Below are 17,491 nucleotides of genomic sequence, written 5' to 3'. Positions count from 1 at the left end.
TGGCAGAAACTTTCTACGGTGACTGCCATTTGGACTGTCATTTCTTCGCAACTGCGTACTGCGATCGAAGAAAAAACGGTTTCTTGAGTAATTCAGGCAAGGAATTTCCTATGCATCAAGATAGGCTGAGAAATTACTTCTGATCTGCAAACAGCTCTATAGGCTGAGCAATTTCTTCTGCAAACAGCCCTATATTAAAAGAACCCTAGTAGTGCGCCAAATCGCATTTAAACGGCGGTGGCGTATACGCGTAGGAGAGGACGGGGCAAGATGGCCACCCGGGGCAAGATGAGCACCCCTCTTTTTTACTACTTTATGGTGAATTTTGCCCAAACAAGTTCATAATCCGTTAGAATAATCCTGTTTGTAAACCTGATATAAGGTACTTCATAATGAACGAATTAAAAAATATCGTCAAATTAGTCAACAACATGGATTTTTAGCATTTTCTTATGAGAAATCATCAGAATAAAATAAGGTTTTTATGTCAGAATCAAATTTTTACCATAATTCTTGTTATCAGCCAACATTACTTGCTTACTGCAAAGCATTTTAATTTATATTAGAAAATATTTTCTAAAAAATAACATTAAAATTTATTCAATTTTAGTTATTTACCTATAGTGGGGCAAGATGAGCACCCCTGAGGGGAATATAGAAAATATGTTGATATTATTGGAATCCACTCAATAGTGCCGATCATAGTTTTCCGTATCCTCTGCAACTATTTGGTTGCGAAAATTCTTAAAAATAAGCAACTTAATAATCGTTTATTGTTTTTCGGGTCATTTTGCATAAAGTATTATAAAATCGCATTTTTATTTTTCAATAATCGAAAAAAATGATAATTTCAGAACGTGATACCATAGCTATAAACAAGATTCACTATATCAATCACTGTATGGCCAATTTATTGTTAAAACATTGTGATTTTAATGAAGTGCTCTTTTTGCTCCGTAGTGTAGTAGGCTGTAAAATATGTAACTAGAAGGATAGAATAAATGTCATGATTGCTTGGATCACCACCACTGAAACCAGACTTGTTTGTGGAACTCTACATTGGCGACTGAGGATGAAACATTCAGGAAGAAAAGAAGAATATTCGAAAGTTGTGGAAGAAAAGAAGAATATTCGAAAGATCCGGCGGCTGTCTGTATAAAGAAAAATCAACGAAGCCTTGAGGAACACCAATAAGATCGCTACCCAATCGCACAGCTGGAGAGAACCTGACGACCACAAATAACGATCTGGACGATGATTAGAAGGTTTGGATAAAACGGTGCTCAGGATTGGAGCAACAAATCAACACTTCTGAGGCAGGTGTTCGGTAACTATTATTTCATTGATATTTAAAAGTGAACTCTCCAGTCAAGTAGAAAAGTTGGCTACCCCCCCTTGCACATTACTGATCCACATTGGTAGGTGATGACCACAACCTACACATAACCGTCCTGATGCAACGTTGTTGGCATCACCATCATCATCGCACTGGTTTTGATATGCAAGAGATTCTTGGTATGTTGAATGAAGCTTAACAAAGATTAAATGTAACGCAAATACCTACTTAGAAATGATTGATTTTGACGTTTTCCATGACGTCCGTCAAGCTTGCTACAAGGCTTGCTATGATCATTAGCTCCAATGTAATGAGCCATTTTACCGAGTGACAACAATGTTGATGATGATATTGATTTTCACGAGTTAGGACGTCACCTCCTGTCAAAATTTACATTCATAAAATTGGCTCGTAAAATGGACTATCCAGCTTTTTACGCTGGCTATAAAATTACGGGGGGTGATTCGAATTTGACAATTCTTGCCGACAGATTTTATGGTTTGATCTTAGTAGGCAAGGATTTGAGTTTGTTAAATTTGGTGTCAAAAATTTTCACTGCATGAGCGTGGAAGCAGAAAATTTGTTGTTGCCCAGCTATAGATTTTACTTTCCGTAATTTAATAAGTTTCTTACATAATTTTAGGCTCCTGGGGACCGCAAAAGCTATGACGAAAAGTTTATATACCAGTGTAATAAAGTAAAGTTGATAATATAATCAACGAATTGAAGTTCATCAAAGGCACAAGCCTCTATCGGCATGGCTATTCAAATTGAAACGGGCAGTGTGCAGTACGATACTCACCCAAGCCCCGATTGAATTTCGATAATTATTTAAAAACCCGGGATCTTTATAGAATAAAAACGAGCCGGCCAAACTGTAACTTTTAAAAACCTTTTGTGAGCCTAAGTCTACTGTTTCGCCAAGATTTAGTTAACCAACTATTGCGTAGTTTTGAATAGATTTGGTTGAGATTTGTGCTTAACATGATCACGGTAAAAGTAGTGTCCATTATTCAAGGAAGATAGATCAGTACTTTTATAATGTTTAAAATGAATTAATAATAAAATCGAGAAACGCCCAAACATGCCGGATATAATTATGAGGCCATATTCTCAATTCAGCATTTTCATCAGAGGTCGAGAGCTCCATATAAGTTCCTTAAATCTAACTGGCTTAAGATTCGTAGCCTGCGATAATTGTAGTTTTTACAACGCCATTTTTTTTTAATTTCAAACGAGGCATACGAAGGTTGTTATGTGACTTAACCTCGGTGCGGGGTAATGAAAGAAATCTTAGTTTCACTCTCTTCAACTTTCACAGCGTTCAGATAAAAAACCGCCATGATACGAGCGGTGAATGAAATCAAAAGTCTAGCCAGGAGCGTCAAAACTTTGAACCGTACGGGCTGGTGTGTAGCTACTCAGATTGATTAATTTGGAGTGAAAAGTAATGCATACGGTATTTTGTTCTATCATGTCCTAATGTCAGCTCCAGTTAGCAGCGCTTCATTCACCTAAAATATTCAAAAAATTAGATTATGGACATAGGAATTCACTAGGTAAAAGAAAATCTCTTCTCGATTCCAGAAATCCAAACAGAAATGAAAACTCTTGACGTTTCACATGAAAACATTTTAACATCAAAAAGCTTGCTTTGATTGAGCCATAATAAAATTTATAGTGTCGGCAAGATTTGTCACAGAGGGGTGATTCAAAGTTTATGGTAGGCTAGTGTAAAAAGCTGGATTAACGAAATGTCAACACCATAAATTCTGCGGTTTGTTAGGGAGAACAATAGAAAAGAAAAATTTTGAACAGGTATGAATGTCAGTGCGGAAATGTGTGCAATGATTGTTGACTTAGCGATTAACATTCCATTTGTTATTTAAAAAAAAATCAAGAGATTGGTTTAAAATTTGCACCATTACAAGTCAAATAGTAGATTAATAATTACATATTGATTCCTTTTTTATTATTTAACAGTACAATGGTAGAATTAATAGTACAATGAAATGGCGTTACTAATGAAAAATATACCTGCTATTTCAGTTTGACGAGTACATAAATATTCTCCCCTCCCTAGAAGTATATATGTGAGAATCCTAGGAAAATTCCAGTTGAAATTCAAAATGTAATTGCTGAAGAAATTCCTGTAAGAACTCTTGGATAGACTCCTTTGGGAACCCTTGGTGAAAATCCTTTAAAAAATGCTTAACTATTATTCAGTAATATTCCTGGAGAAACCCCTTTAAACATTCATGGAAGATTTTCCGAAACAATTTTCGGAGTAATTTCTGGAGTTATAAATACTTGAACTTCTGTAAAGATCCTTTAAAAAATCGCATGAGAAATTTCCAAATGATTTTATGATGAAGTTTCTAGAGATTATTTATGAATAAATTTCTTTAAAACTTACTGCTTGAACACACAAAATCATTAGAGAAATTCAGGTGGAATTCCTGGAGACATTTAATATTGAATAAAATTATTGTAGAATATTTGATGACACTGAAGGAGGGATTCCTGAAAATATCCTCCTTGTGTAGTTTATAAAAAACAATTCCTGGAGTTATTTCTGAAGGAGGAATTTCCATAAATTCCGTCCGGGGGCTTCAGAAAAGTGTAATAACCCGTACATAAATTTAAGATGTCCCATACATAGAGGGGAGGGGGTTGAAACAGAACAATTTTTGCGTGTCCATATTAATGGTTTTTCTGAGGAATGAATGGAGCCATTTTATAAGGTTCCTATAGAAATCTTTGGGAAATTTATGGAGGAACTATTGTATGCAGAATTATTTTTGAAGGTATATTTGGAAGATTTTTTCTAAAGAAATCCATAGAAAAAATGTCTGGAATCCGTGGACTGTTTTCTGAAAAAAAAATCTTCGAAGCAATTTCTTAAATAATCCATGGAGGATTTTCTTAAACATGAAAGATTTTCTGTAGGAATTCTTGGTGAAGTTTCTGTAGGTAACTCTGAAGGAATTTATGAATAATTTTTGAAGGAATTATTAGCTCTATTGATGAAGCATTTGCAGGTTTTTGCCATCCTGAATGCATTCAGCAATACAAATAGCTGAATTTCAGCACAATTTTCTGAAACATCTAGCACTTTGCACTGATAGGGCATAAAATTGTGCTGGATCCCAGCAAAAAAAAAATGCTGAAAATTCAGCATATTAATTTGCTTTGTTTTTGCTTTGCTGTTAGCGTTTGGTTTGTAACTAATGTCTGTATGCATTGATTCTAAAATAACCCTTATTTCTCATCGGATTTCAAAAAATAAATGAAGGCTTCTATACCGCTTCTTGGAAAAAATCTGTAATTTTTTTTTCTCTGTCTTTCCACTTCTGTAAAAAATATCTGTAAAAATCATGGAATTTAATTTTATTGAATAATAGTTTATGGGTAGTACGCAGATCGCAGGAAATTTCTTGGCCTATCTCGATGCGTGGAAAATTCAGGCAAGGAATCGCTCAAGAAATAATAAAGCGATGCTTTATTCCGGATCCTAGTACGGAGCTGATACGAAATGTCAAATCAAATGGGACTTGCTGTGTTAAATTTCTTGACTATTCCGGTCACGGAAAAATAATGCACTGAACGAAAATTACTTGAGCGATTCCGTTTGAAGTGCATACCTCGCATTAGCTTCAATTCACGTGACCTAGAATTTTCAGTGAAATAGACTGGAAAGCCAGGGAATTCGATTTCCAAAATTGAATCGACATCCTGTGTTATGTAAATCGAGAACATTCTACGTTTTTTTTTCTATGCATTTCATATTTGATTTTTTATTAGATTCTTCGCCAGAGAACATTAATGCAAGAAATTTTGTAGTGATTTTCTACATGATACGTACCAAGATTTTGTGGTTTGTCGATATATTTACGAAGCAGAAGATGATTTGACTCATAAAGATCTAGTGTTGCATTTCTTTTTTGTTTGCTGCAAATTTTAACTAATAAATCTAGCTTGCCAAATCAAGTATTTAAATAACTTTTTTGTTTTCAATCTTGAACATGTAATCTTGAGGTTTTAAACTTCTTCACAGTCCGCTTTCTATAACGACGACATAGAGAAGCAAAAATAAGCTCACAAACAAACACAACCAACGCAGCCGAAAGCCCTATTCCCAGAATAATCATCGGCCCTACGATGTGCTGTGTGGACAGTGGACCAAATTCGTCGTCCTCATTGTGTCCAGCAGCAATCTCCACCAGAGCTTCCTGCACCCGGTGGCTCAAGTACTTCCGAACCGTTCGCCTCTCCCAATGAATGACAAACCCAAACTGAATCGTTTCCAGATTAAACTTATTGAAATATTCCATGAGGGGCCATCCTCGTTGGGCGTATCCGATTGTATAGGTGAAGTAGAACTCTTCCTTCAAAATATCGAACGATCGAACGTTGTCCTCCCGGATGAAGGATCCGAAAGCATAACTTCCGCCGTTGAGTAGTTCCACCCCGAGTCCGTAGTCCCCTGCCAAGGATCGCCGATGAAGTTGCTCTTCGTCCGGGATGATGTCGAACTTATCAACGACGCTTTTGATGTCATGCTGAAATATTGGGGATTTGGGGTTGTACTTTTTTATGATTTACTATTCAACTTACGCTTTCAACTCCCAGAAGTGACAAAACCCAAGCAATGGCGGGAGCTCCCCATCGATAGGGCGTTTGACTATATTCATGAATTGTCTCTATAGATTTACCATATCTGGGAATCGTCAGCACGCTGGCTAAACCGCTGGCATAAGAATTGCTGAGGACAACTCCCGATAAAAGGATAAAGCAGATCAAGACGCGATACGATGAATGAGCAGTGCTGAAAAAATAAGAGGAAATTAAGTATTTCAAATGTTAACGAACCCTCAAACTTTACTTAGGGAAAATTCCTTGGTCTAAGTAAATGGAAATCATATCGAATAGCGACTTTTCTACCGGCGGTTGGGCAGCATCGCTATCCAGATGTCTTAAATTGAGGGTGGTAATGAAATGATGAACTCCAGTCATCAACACCATCATTATGAAAATGGAAAGCCAAACAGTTTTCGAGAATGGATATATAACAGTTAGGGATGTTGGAAGAAGCGTCGCACCTGGTACCAATGCAGTTATGGTTGATTTAGCCACATATTGGCTGCCATCGAGAAGGTGAAGGTACCTGAAAAATGTGAAGTGTTGATGTTCTCATGGATGTAAAAACTATTTTTATAATACCAATTGTAGTACAAGCAGCAAAACGAAAATTCGGTTTGTTTGGTGTACGTGGAATAAATTTCACCATAACCAGATCCATTCTCGAAAATATCTCCCCAATCACTGGGTCCATCTGAAATTGTAATTAAAACTAAATGATTGAAATTCATCCACATTGCTTCCCAGCACTCATACACGGCCACAGCAGAATGTTACAGTTACGATTCCGGCAAAATTCCACAATCAAACTGCCCTCCAATCCTTCCAGGAATAATTCCTTCGACTCAGTTGAGTTGAATGCATCAGCATTGCCATTGTGGGCGCCAACATCGGTCGTTATGCAATAGGGTACATATTCTGCCACTGCCATCGGAATCGTTCTGCCTCCCAAATCAAACAACTTATCGTAGAATAGCGTACCGTTCACAACCTCATCACCGGCAGTGATGTTGTAACTTTGAACCAATTGCAGTTTTGTCGTATTCGTGATTGAATAGTCTTGCGAGTAGAACTCCAGCTTGTCATTTCCGGATGGCATTGCAAACCACAAATTAGGATAAACTGTGAATTGGAGAAAATCCATTGAATCATAAATTTCAAAATCAGTGTTCAGCGTCGTTTGCCGTACATTTCATTGCTTCTCTAATAATCCATTCATCACCATTAAGATAGACATCATCGACGAAAAACAGAAAATTTTTATCGCGAATCCGTTGAACTGTAGTTTCTTTTATCATCAACTTCATTTCCAAAAACTTGATTACATCATTGGTCGCCACTATGTAGGACTGAAAGAAATCACGATTGTACGTAATGCATCCAGACATTTGTTCGAAATATGACCATTACTTGACATCCGTTTTCAATGGCACTTTCTAGAATATCATCAGAGCTCTCCGAAGAAGTGATCCACATAACGGCATGTTCAACATTCATCTGTACCAATGCGACCTCAATTGCCAACATAAATTCACAGTGCTGATCACATTCTTTCTGGGAATCGAGCTGATACTGATCGTAGTAGATAACGGTACAGTAGTTTTCGCTCGCAAAATATGTCAAAACTAGAACAAATAAAGTGTTAGCTACGTATGAGCCAAGCTATAATTTGGTTTCCAGTTACTTATTTGGCGCAAAAAGTTTACTAACGCAATTTTGGATTGAAACGAGGACAACATCTTTAGAACCAATCTTTTAACACTGTTGCACCACTATAAACGAGCCTGTCAGTGAACGGAAGGTTCTTTTATAGTAAAGAATGGTGACGGAAGCGTACCGTTTCCTCACGTAAGTTGCATAATGTTTGCAATGTTTTGCGAATGCAAATTGAGTGTTGTTACAGGGCTATAATGTGAAAAGCATTCGGCATCAATACTTCAACTAGTCTGTTGAAACATTATGCAACTAATTGGAAGTGAAGGATGTAGGGTCTGGGCCTATTTGGACAGGGGGGCTTTTTTTTACACTTTCCGTTATAACATGGCTAGATACTGTATGAAATTCGTGTCGAACAAATCAAGTTAACCCTCTAATACCCAATCCCGCCTTTAGACGGGGTATAGTTTGAGCATTTTTGTAATTTTTGTTTCGTGGAAAATCAAATTTCTTATATTTTTGGCTGAAATTAAGGACTGTTCTGTATATCTCAAAATGGTTTTTGGTGTATTTTAAAGCGTATTTACCTTTTTTAAAAACCATTGAAAAATATATGTTTTAGTCACCCTTTAGAAGTCATTGTTTATTTTCTATTGAATCGCTACAATTAACATATTTCAATTTTTTCCCAAATCATTCTATCCTTGTTTAATAGTTTATGGGAATCGAATACACTCTAAAATTATTTTCCTTAAAATTACACGGAAAATAAAATTTTCTGTGAAAAAAATGTAAAATAATAATATTTCAACAATAATCATAAAATCTCAAAATGTTTTCATCTCAAAAAATCCGTTCCTGGGAAAATATAAAAGTGTGGGGATGTTCAAAAATAAAAATTAGAAAAATCAAAATCTGAACTTCACAAAATCGAGAATTAAAAAGAATCATCTTCCAAAACATCTTCTTCTTCTTCTTTATGGCTCGACGTCCCCACTGGGACTTGGCCTGCCTCGCTTCAACTTAGTGTTCTTTGAGCACTTCCACAGTTATTAATTGAAGGGCTTTCTTTGCCTGCCATTGCATGAATTTGTATATTGTGAGGCAAGTACAATGATACACTATGCCCAGGGAGTCGAGAAAATTTCCCCGACCGGAACGGGAATCGAACCCGCCGTCTCCAGATTGGCGATCCTTAGCCTTAACCACTAGGCTAACTGGAGACCCCCAAAACATGTTTAAATCGATTTTAGATGACGAAAAATGATATTTAGATCAAAATCAAAAATTTAGGTATTAAAGGGTTAATTGGTTCTAAATTGACTGAGTTATAGCAGCAAATGCCCAAAATAGGTGTTAGACCTTGCAGTAAGATGATTTGGAAGTATATGTAGTTTCTATTCCACACAGCAAAGGGTATGTGTGCCATCAGTAATCTCACGCTCCCATATCCATCCTATTCGAAAACAAGCGATTACGGCACCGATTGATTCCGTTCTTTTTGTTTTCATGGGTGGTCACTTCTAACAATAAATACAAGAATAAGAAACAAAACAAACAGCGCTGCAATCCATTGTTTTTCGTAGGATGAAAATGGGAGTCACATGCTTAATAAGGGGACCAATACCCTATACGACTCATAATCAGACTCTCTGCTACTCTCGAATTTCCTTTTCTTTTGAAGAGACTGTACAAACCCCGTAGGGCCCATATAGCCGAGGCGGTAAACGCACGGGTATTCAGCATGACCATGCTGAGGGTGACGGGTTCGATTCCCGGTCGGTCCAGGATCTTTTCGTAAAGAAAATTTCCTTGACTTCCTTGGGCATAGAGTATCTTCGTGCCTGCCACACGATATACACATGCAAAATGGTCATTGGCAGAGGAAGCTCTCAGTTAAAAACTGTGGAAGTGCTCATAGAACACTAAGCTGAGAAGCAGGCTTTGTCCCAGTGAGGACGTTACGCCAAGAAGAGAGAGAGAGAGTACAAACCCCTTCAAATTTTACATTATTAAGAACTGTTTGTAGTTTAAAAGATATTTCTCAGTCTATCTTGATGCATGAGAAGTTCCTGTCCCAAATCGTTTCACCCTCCATCGCAGTACGCAGTTGCGAAGAAATGACAGTCACCGTAGAAAGTTTCTGCCAGGAATCGGTCAAGAAGTTCCTTGAGCGATTGCTTTAGCAAAGTAAAGCAAAGCAAAGATAACCGTACACATCGTAGTTGATACTCCGTGATTGACCAGAACAATAGAAGTTGCAGAGAGAACCAATGAATGTGATGCTTTGGACTAGCTAGCTACACATATTATCAATGTGCGCTATTCGAAAGTTCAACATCAAAAACGGTGTCGGCCATGTCCTTACGGTCATCGGGAAAGAGTAGGAATGTTAGTTCGACAATCGTTGTTACTAGAAATCGTGGAATTCCACTGTATCCCCACAGTTGTCACGAGAAGGAGTATTCGTTAGTAGAGTAGGGTAAGGTCCTCTATGGAGCCACCTATGTTGGTGATATGATCCACTAGTTATATGGAAATACACGTCGCGGTCTTCATCACGATTATAATTTATTTGGTCGCGATGACTACCCCACACAATAGTAGGGGTAATGCGCATACATCAGTGATCGTTCAATTTTAAGCGCGTCAGCACATTCATCGTTAATGGCTAGTTTCCACCTGGTAAGTAATGTGTAAAAAGATAGGACAAGTAATGGTCACGTAAATCTTTTGCAATCAAAATTACTGAAGCGTTCGCAGTTGATAAGTAATTTGCAGCCAGAAAGATTTGCCAACAGATGGCACTGTCATGCGATGCTGTCAGTCATGTTGTTAATTTTCCGTACGGAATAATATGTCGATGTATTATTCCGTGAGTTAAAGTGGCATTTCTCTTTCGTTTTTGTTTCTTCTTTCGCACCAAAGACATCAGGGTGCATTAAGCTGTTAGTACACAGGCATGTAGTACACAGCGTCAAATATTTTATTTATTTATTTGATTTCGGAAAACGCAATGGGTTCGGCAATGGAATGCGGAAGCACTGCGGTACGTACTAAAAAAATCTGCAATTATGCCGCTGCGGCATAGGCACCAACTTGTGACGTAGTTGGGGGGTCGAAGCTCTCCAAAATTGGACAAAATTCAACATTTTTCAGTCCAATGCACTAGTTTTCACGTGGATATGCCTGAATAAGATGAATTGCATCGATATTTTCCGCATTCGATTGGTTTTGAAAGGCCTTGCCCCCAACTACGTCACAAATTGGCGCGTATGCGCGGCAAAACACAATGAGCACGGATATCCTGCGGTTAATTTCAGAACAACTCCAGCTCGGTGAATATGTTTGTTTCCTGGAAGAAAGGAATTATGTGAGAATCTGCAGCATTAATTGCTCTTGCTCTGTTTTGCTCTATCAAAAAAATCTGAGGTTTTCTAGTTCTCGAAAATTCCTAAAAGAGTTCTCTGAGGAGTTTCCCGATATTTCCTCTAGAATGTCCCCCAGGAGTTCACGGAAATTCATCTAGAAGTTCTCCTCCAGGATATTATCAGGAATTCTTCCGGATTTTCCCGGATATTTTCGTGGGAGTTCCCCGGAAATTCCTCCAGGAGTTCCCCGGGAATTCCTCAAGGAGTGTTCCGGAAATTCCTCCAGGGATTCCCCCAGGAAATCATCCAGAAATTATCAGGTTCCACTTCCAGGAAACCCCCAATAAAACTTCCGGGAGTTCCCCGGGAATGCCTCCAGAAGTTCCCCGTTAATTCATTCAGGTGTTTGCCGTGAATATATCCAGGAGTTCCCCGTGAATTCTTGTAGGAGTTCCCCGGGATATCCTGTAGAAATTCTTTTGGAATCACCCAATGAGTTTCCAAGAAATTCTTCCAGGAGTTTCCCACGAACTCATCTCAAATTACCTCGGGAATTCCACCAGAAGTTCACCAATAATTCCACCAGGAATTTTCCGGGAGTTCCTCTGAAATTCCCGTGCAATTCTTCCAGAATTCCTACAGGACTTTCCGGGAGGGATTCCTGGAGGAATTTCCCGGAGGAATCCCCGATGGAATTTATGGAGCAATCATCAGAGCATCTTCTGGAGCAAATCTCCAGAAATTCCTTCTGAGATTTCTCCAATAATTCCTTCGGAGATTCTTCCAAAAAATCCTCCGGAGATTCCTACGGAAATTCTTTCGGAGATTCCTCCGGAAATTCTTCCAGACATTTCTCCGGGAATTCCTCCAGAGATATCTTCGGGAATTCCTCTGGAGATTCCTCCAGAAATTCCTTCGGGGATTCCTCCAGGAATCCCTCCAGAAATTCCTCATCAAGGAATACCTCCGGGGATTCTTCCTGGAATTTCTCCGGAGATTCCTCCCGGAATTCCCCCAATTCTGGAGGTTCCTCCAGGAATTACTTCGGAGATTCCTTCAGGAATTCCTCCCAGAGATTCTTCTGAGGAATCCTCGGAGGAATTCCTGGACCTCCGGAGGAGTCCCGTGAAGCTTTGTCCCAGTATTTCTTCAACAACTCCATAAAGTACCCGCCAGAGTCTCAGCAGAATTCCTTCCATCGTAGTCCGAACGAATAAATTGCAGAATTTTTAATGAGTATCTAACCTTAGTTCTCTCTGTAATACCATTAAAAGTTCCCCCAGAATTCCAGCGCAATGTCTCTAATCAATATTTTCCCTGGAAAGCTTCACAACTCCGTTGGAATCTCACTATCTGGATTTTCCCCAGAAGCCCACTCAAAAGTTTTAAATTGAACCATTTTCCCTACACGCGCGCGAAATAGTACATTTAAATTTCAATAACATTTCCTGAGGAAAAGAACGAAATTTCTCTAAGCCCAAATCGTAAACAACCTGGTGCCCTTTTCTTCACATCCTTCTTACAGCATCATTTCGATAAAATGCTGTCAGTTAAACAACTGTCAAAATTACTTACGGAAAAAGGTGAAATTTTACTTGAGCGCTCTACTTGGCAACAGGAAACTTAGCTTAACAATGAAAACTGACCGACCCACGAAAATTGTCGCGCGATTATCGTTTCTTGAGCGATTCCTTTCGAATATACAACTGTGCTTTATAGGGAAACGTCGCGACGGTTTTCCTTCTTCATTACAATTACAATATCTGAGATGTTGTTGCGGAATTTCTAGTACAGTTTCTCCCAGAATTTCTCTAGAAAAAAGATTTTGCGACTCCTTCTGCTGTTTTTCTTGGGATTACTTGAGGAGTGCTTAACAAATTTTCTGCGGGAGTTCCTCCCGAGTTTCTTCCGAAGTTTCTTCTGTAATTTCTTCTTGACATTTCCGTGTGCTTCATTCTAGAGTTTCATCCCGACATTTCTCCAGGAGTTTCAACCGGGATACTTCTAAAGGTACTCGTGGCAATTTCTTTCGACGTTCCAAGTGAGGTTTTTCTTGGAGTTACTCCCGGTTCTCCTAGAAGATTGCTTTCGGTGTTGATCCTGAGATGTCTCCCAGAGTTTTTCTAGATTTTCTCCCATAATTTTCTCCGGATTGCCTTTTGGGATTTGTTTGTTGATATTATTAAAGGAGTAATTTCCGTAGTTTCTTTACCATTTTTTGCAGGCGTGGTTGCTAACAGGGTTTCTTGCAGTGATCATCCTGAGATATTTTATTATAGATTTTCTTAGGGTTATTCCCATAACTCTTTCCATAGTCCCTAACGGAAATTGTCCCGAAATTCTGGTTGCTCCTTCTAATTGTAAAATTTGTGTAATAGTTGCTCTCGCAGTTCTTGCTTGGATTTTCCCAGGAATTGTTTTTATCGAAATGTCTCCTGGGATAGCTTTCAAAACTCCCTGTGAGAAATTCCTGGAGAAATATCGGAAAAAATCCATGGGGAAATCTTGCGAGAAACTTCGCAGGTCCTATTAGAGAAATCTCGAGGGAACCATCGGAAGAAATTCTGAGAAAGACTTGGACATCTCAGAAAACAGTTCTGGGAATAAGCCCCGAAGGAAGCTAAATTAAGCAAATTCAAGGAGGAAATCTGAAAATCTCTATTATCCCGGAGGGAACTACGATAAAATTTGGAAGGATCTTTTTCTTCTTCTTCTGTGTGGCTCTACGATCCCACTGGAACTTGGCCTGCCTCTCTTCAACTTAGTGTTATTTGAGCACTTCCCCAGTTATTAATTGGAGGGCTTTCTTTGCCAGCCATTGCATGAATTTGTATATTGTAAGGCAAGCACAATGATACACTATGTCCAGGGAGTCGAGAAAATTTTCCCGACCGGAACGGGAATCGAACCCGCCGTCTCCGGATTGGCGATCCATAGTCTCAACCACTAGGCTAACTGGAGACCCCTGGAAGGATCTCCGAGAGAAATCTAGCGAGAAACATAGACATATAGAAATCTAACGAGAACACCGACAAAATCTCGAGAGGAAGCATTTGATAAATTTAAGGAAGAACTCGTGGGAGGAATTCTGTGATAAACAGCAAAAGAATTTCAAGTAGAAATTGCTGTAGAGATCCAGATAGGCATCCGTAAAAGAATTCAAGGAAGGTTCATGGAGAGAATTGTAATAGAAATCCTCAAATCCATATTTTTTTTTAACAAATCTGTGAAGGAATTCCAAATCTTTGAGAGAGTTCTCGAGAAGTAATTATCGGAATGTCCAAGATAATTAGTCCCGCCCGTTTTTACTCAGTGGATAACTGACACTGAGGAATATTACAGGTGATAGTCGAAATACGCGTATCTGTCAAAGGATAAGCAAAAGAGGGCGAAATTAAAAAGTACAAAACTGATTACACTTATTCGAAGAGGGTATTCTGCTTAGAGGATTCGAAAAGTCGGTACAAGTTCGACGTTGTTGATATGATATTGTAATTAAGAGTTTTTCGTAGGATTGCTACTGAAATATAAACATTCACGACAACACCATCACAGATAACAGACATAGAAGTTCAGTTTAAAAAACTGCATAAGGAATTTAACGGTCATATGGTCTGTGGAATTACTGATTAGACACCAAAACGTTTTTGTTATTCTATTTTAAAGCATGTTCCGGTGGAAATGTCTAAACTTTTTCTTGCAGTTGATCCAAAAGAACTCTAAAAAAAATCCAAAAATAATCCCTAACCAAGAAGAATTCAGCAAATTAAACAATTTCAATTCATATTATAAAAATAAGCCTATTTTTTATAAAATTTGAACATTTTTCATAAACTATACAGAAATACTTACAATTAGGTAAAAATCTGTAAAAATTAGGGGAAAATGCGCAAGATTTGTTATCCAAAAAAATCCACCAAATCGCTGAAATGAAATTGTAATTTTATTTTGTTACATGAGTGAACACCATGTTCTTCCAGACGGCGCTTTATCTCCCGGTGGAAGAGACGGGCCTACTGTTTCCGCGTTGTTTTATATCGTTCCACGCTCTGCCGAGTCCCGTGCTGCAGCATGACCGCCTCCGTTGCGTTCTTCTCTTCTATAATCTCTCTGCACTCATTTTCGAACCAATCGTTCCTTCTGCCCCGTTCCACATTCCGGTCAAATCGTTGGTCTCAGCTGCGTTGTTGTTGTTTGATTTTGTCTTACCTAAGGTTGCTCGTATCCCGACCGGTGCCAACTAGAAGGTATGGATCGGAGTTGCATGGGGGCTGTTCATAAACCACGTAGACCGAATTTCGGTCATCTTAGATACCCCCCATCCTCCCTCGTAGACTTTTATTCATACAAAAACAAAAATGTATAGAGCGTAGACTTTGGCCAGATATCCCCCCCCCCCTCCCTCCATTCACATCACATAAGTAGAACACTGGCTCAAAAAGTTGATGCCTTTCCGAGTTCGTACGCTGGTATACAGGACATCGAAATGTCAAATACATTATAACATTATTGCCATACTATTTTTCAGTATGTGTACCATTTTTCATTGCTGCACTGAAAGGAGCCTTGCAGTAATGACAAGCACAAAAATGTTTTTAAGGGCGGACGGGACGGTCGGGGAAATATCCGCCATTGCTCTGTTGCTACTAAGATGGTAATCTCAGATTCTACTTCATATTTTGCAACAAATACCTATCACTGTGTATGCTCACTTGTAGTGCATATGCTGATTGTTTTCAGCATCTTCAGTGCGAAAGAACTCGAGATTACCATCTTTAAAATCGCGAGGCAAATTGTTAGAAAGAGAGGCAAGATAGGAAAAATAACACGGCGTCCCGTTTCACCTTAAATTTACCATGGCAAAACATGATCATCGACCCACCAACGCTTCTTGTGTGCGTTTTGTTTCTTCTCACATCAACCGGTTCGATAGCTGAGTGGTAGCGTGCGAGCCTGGTGATGTCAAGATTCTGGGTTCGAATCCGGTTGCCAACAGAAACATTTTTTAATTGAAAATCGAGTCCATGGTAAAATTGAAAACATAATTCTGTTAAATTAAAACGAAATTCGGTCTGCACAAATTTAGTGGCGTTGTGCATTTAAATTGACCCTCAAAATAGTAATTTTCACCGCAAGCCGCCGTTCAGTGTGTAAAGTAAAACAAAGACCTCATAGATCTAGACTGGCAGCACGATGAGATCTAAAATAGGACATAAATTGTAACAAAACTTTGTAAACTCAAGTCAAAAATACGTTTTATGGCTTTAAATATATCGGTATGTGAACCGTGGATGTGTTATTTCGAAGATTTCAATGAATTCATGACAAAATGAATAAGTGGATTTCCAGCAGCTATTTTTGCGCATATCTCAGATGCCAATCTTCATTCCTGTATTCTTTGCCAATACTGGAATAGTCCATTTTACGAGCCGATTTTATGTATGAATTTTGACAGGAGGTAGCGTCCAATAACCCGTGAAAATCAATATCATCATCAACATTGTTGTCACTTCGTAAAATGGCTCATACTGCTTGGATCAGATGTTTTTTGTTTACCAAAAATAAATGACAGTTCGATGCCTTTTATGAAAGATATAACAGTTTCGCGTGCTGGAAACGGATACAACTTTTTCCTTCACTCTGACCATGGAGTTCCACTTATGTTATGTGCTCCCTTCCTCCCTCCAAAAAGTCTACGGGGTTTATGAACAGCCCCATGGCAAGAAGCTAAAGGATGTTACAAGAGCTCTGAATCCCGTTTATTCTGCATTCATTGAATGTTTCTGCACTGTTGGAGCAAACTTGTCAGCAGGAATTCTTGGTTCAGAAGATATGGACAGCTATATCTATAGCTAACCATCCGTCATCGATATTTCTTTCGTCTTCGATAATTGCTGAAACAATCACCTTTTTGAATGAATTACACGAAACGAAATCTCCAGGCGAGGATGGATTTGCAAAGAGTTACACTCACTTGCTGTTTTCTCGTCTCAGAAGCGTGCAATCAAGATACGATGTACACTCAGAAATAAAAGTATACACGGAATAACTATTATTTATGCATTTTGTATCTGCATCTCTCTCACTCTCTTTCTGTTTTCATGCTATCTGGTGCTTCGCCTGGGATGACGAAACATTTCTCTTCAACCCAGGCTAAACGGCAGATAGCATGAAAACAGAAAGTGAGAGAGATGCGGATACAAAATGCATAAATAATAGTAATTCCGTGTATACTTTTATTTCTGAGTGTATGTACGTCTTTTGCCTTGTTGATTTGTCTAAAACTCTGCCGAATAGAGTAGGAGTCGCACACGGATGCCGAAGTCGTGAGGAAGCTACGAAGGCAACTCTCCAGGAGGTGAATGTAAATTACACTCACCCCGTCCATACATCGTTTCTTGATTGCACGCTTCTGTGATGAGAAAATAGCAAGTGAATGTAACTCTTTACAAGTTAGTGTACCCAACCCTGTCTCCAGGTTCTGGCA

General features: G+C 38.7%; 1 protein-coding gene across 1 annotated transcript; it reads right to left on the bottom strand.

Moving 5' to 3' along the window:
• Nucleotides 1-5,185: 5,185 nt before the first annotated feature.
• LOC109425844 (uncharacterized) lies at nt 5,186-7,730 on the bottom strand. The gene is made up of 8 exons (XM_029865723.2): nt 7,662-7,730; nt 7,388-7,602; nt 7,167-7,326; nt 6,734-7,099; nt 6,560-6,671; nt 6,222-6,503; nt 5,954-6,164; nt 5,186-5,898 (listed from the first exon to the last, which is right to left on the bottom strand). The coding sequence occupies exons 1-8, from the start codon at nt 7,714-7,716 to the stop codon at nt 5,350-5,352; spliced, it is 1,950 nt and encodes a 649-aa protein (XP_029721583.2). The 5' UTR covers nt 7,717-7,730; the 3' UTR covers nt 5,186-5,349.
• Between the last annotated feature and the right edge of the window lie 9,761 nt (nt 7,731-17,491).

Source organism: Aedes albopictus, chromosome 3, assembly GCF_035046485.1.
Source record: "Aedes albopictus strain Foshan chromosome 3, AalbF5, whole genome shotgun sequence".
Classification (NCBI taxonomy): domain Eukaryota; kingdom Metazoa; phylum Arthropoda; class Insecta; order Diptera; family Culicidae; genus Aedes; species Aedes albopictus.
Note: the sequence above shows the minus strand (reverse complement) of the source record. Positions and strands in the feature narration are given on the sequence as shown.

Coding starts and splice junctions, on each gene's coding strand:
- LOC109425844 (XM_029865723.2), bottom strand. CDS start 7,716: ATGTTGTCCTCGTTTCAATCCAAAATTGCGTTAGTAAACTTTTTGCGC. Junction 7,603..7,661: donor AAACTTTTTGCGCCAAATAA/GTAACTGGAAAC, acceptor TATTTGTTCTAG/TTTTGACATATTTTGCGAGC. Junction 6,165..6,221: donor GACCAAGGAATTTTCCCTAA/GTAAAGTTTGAG, acceptor TTATTTTTTCAG/CACTGCTCATTCATCGTATC.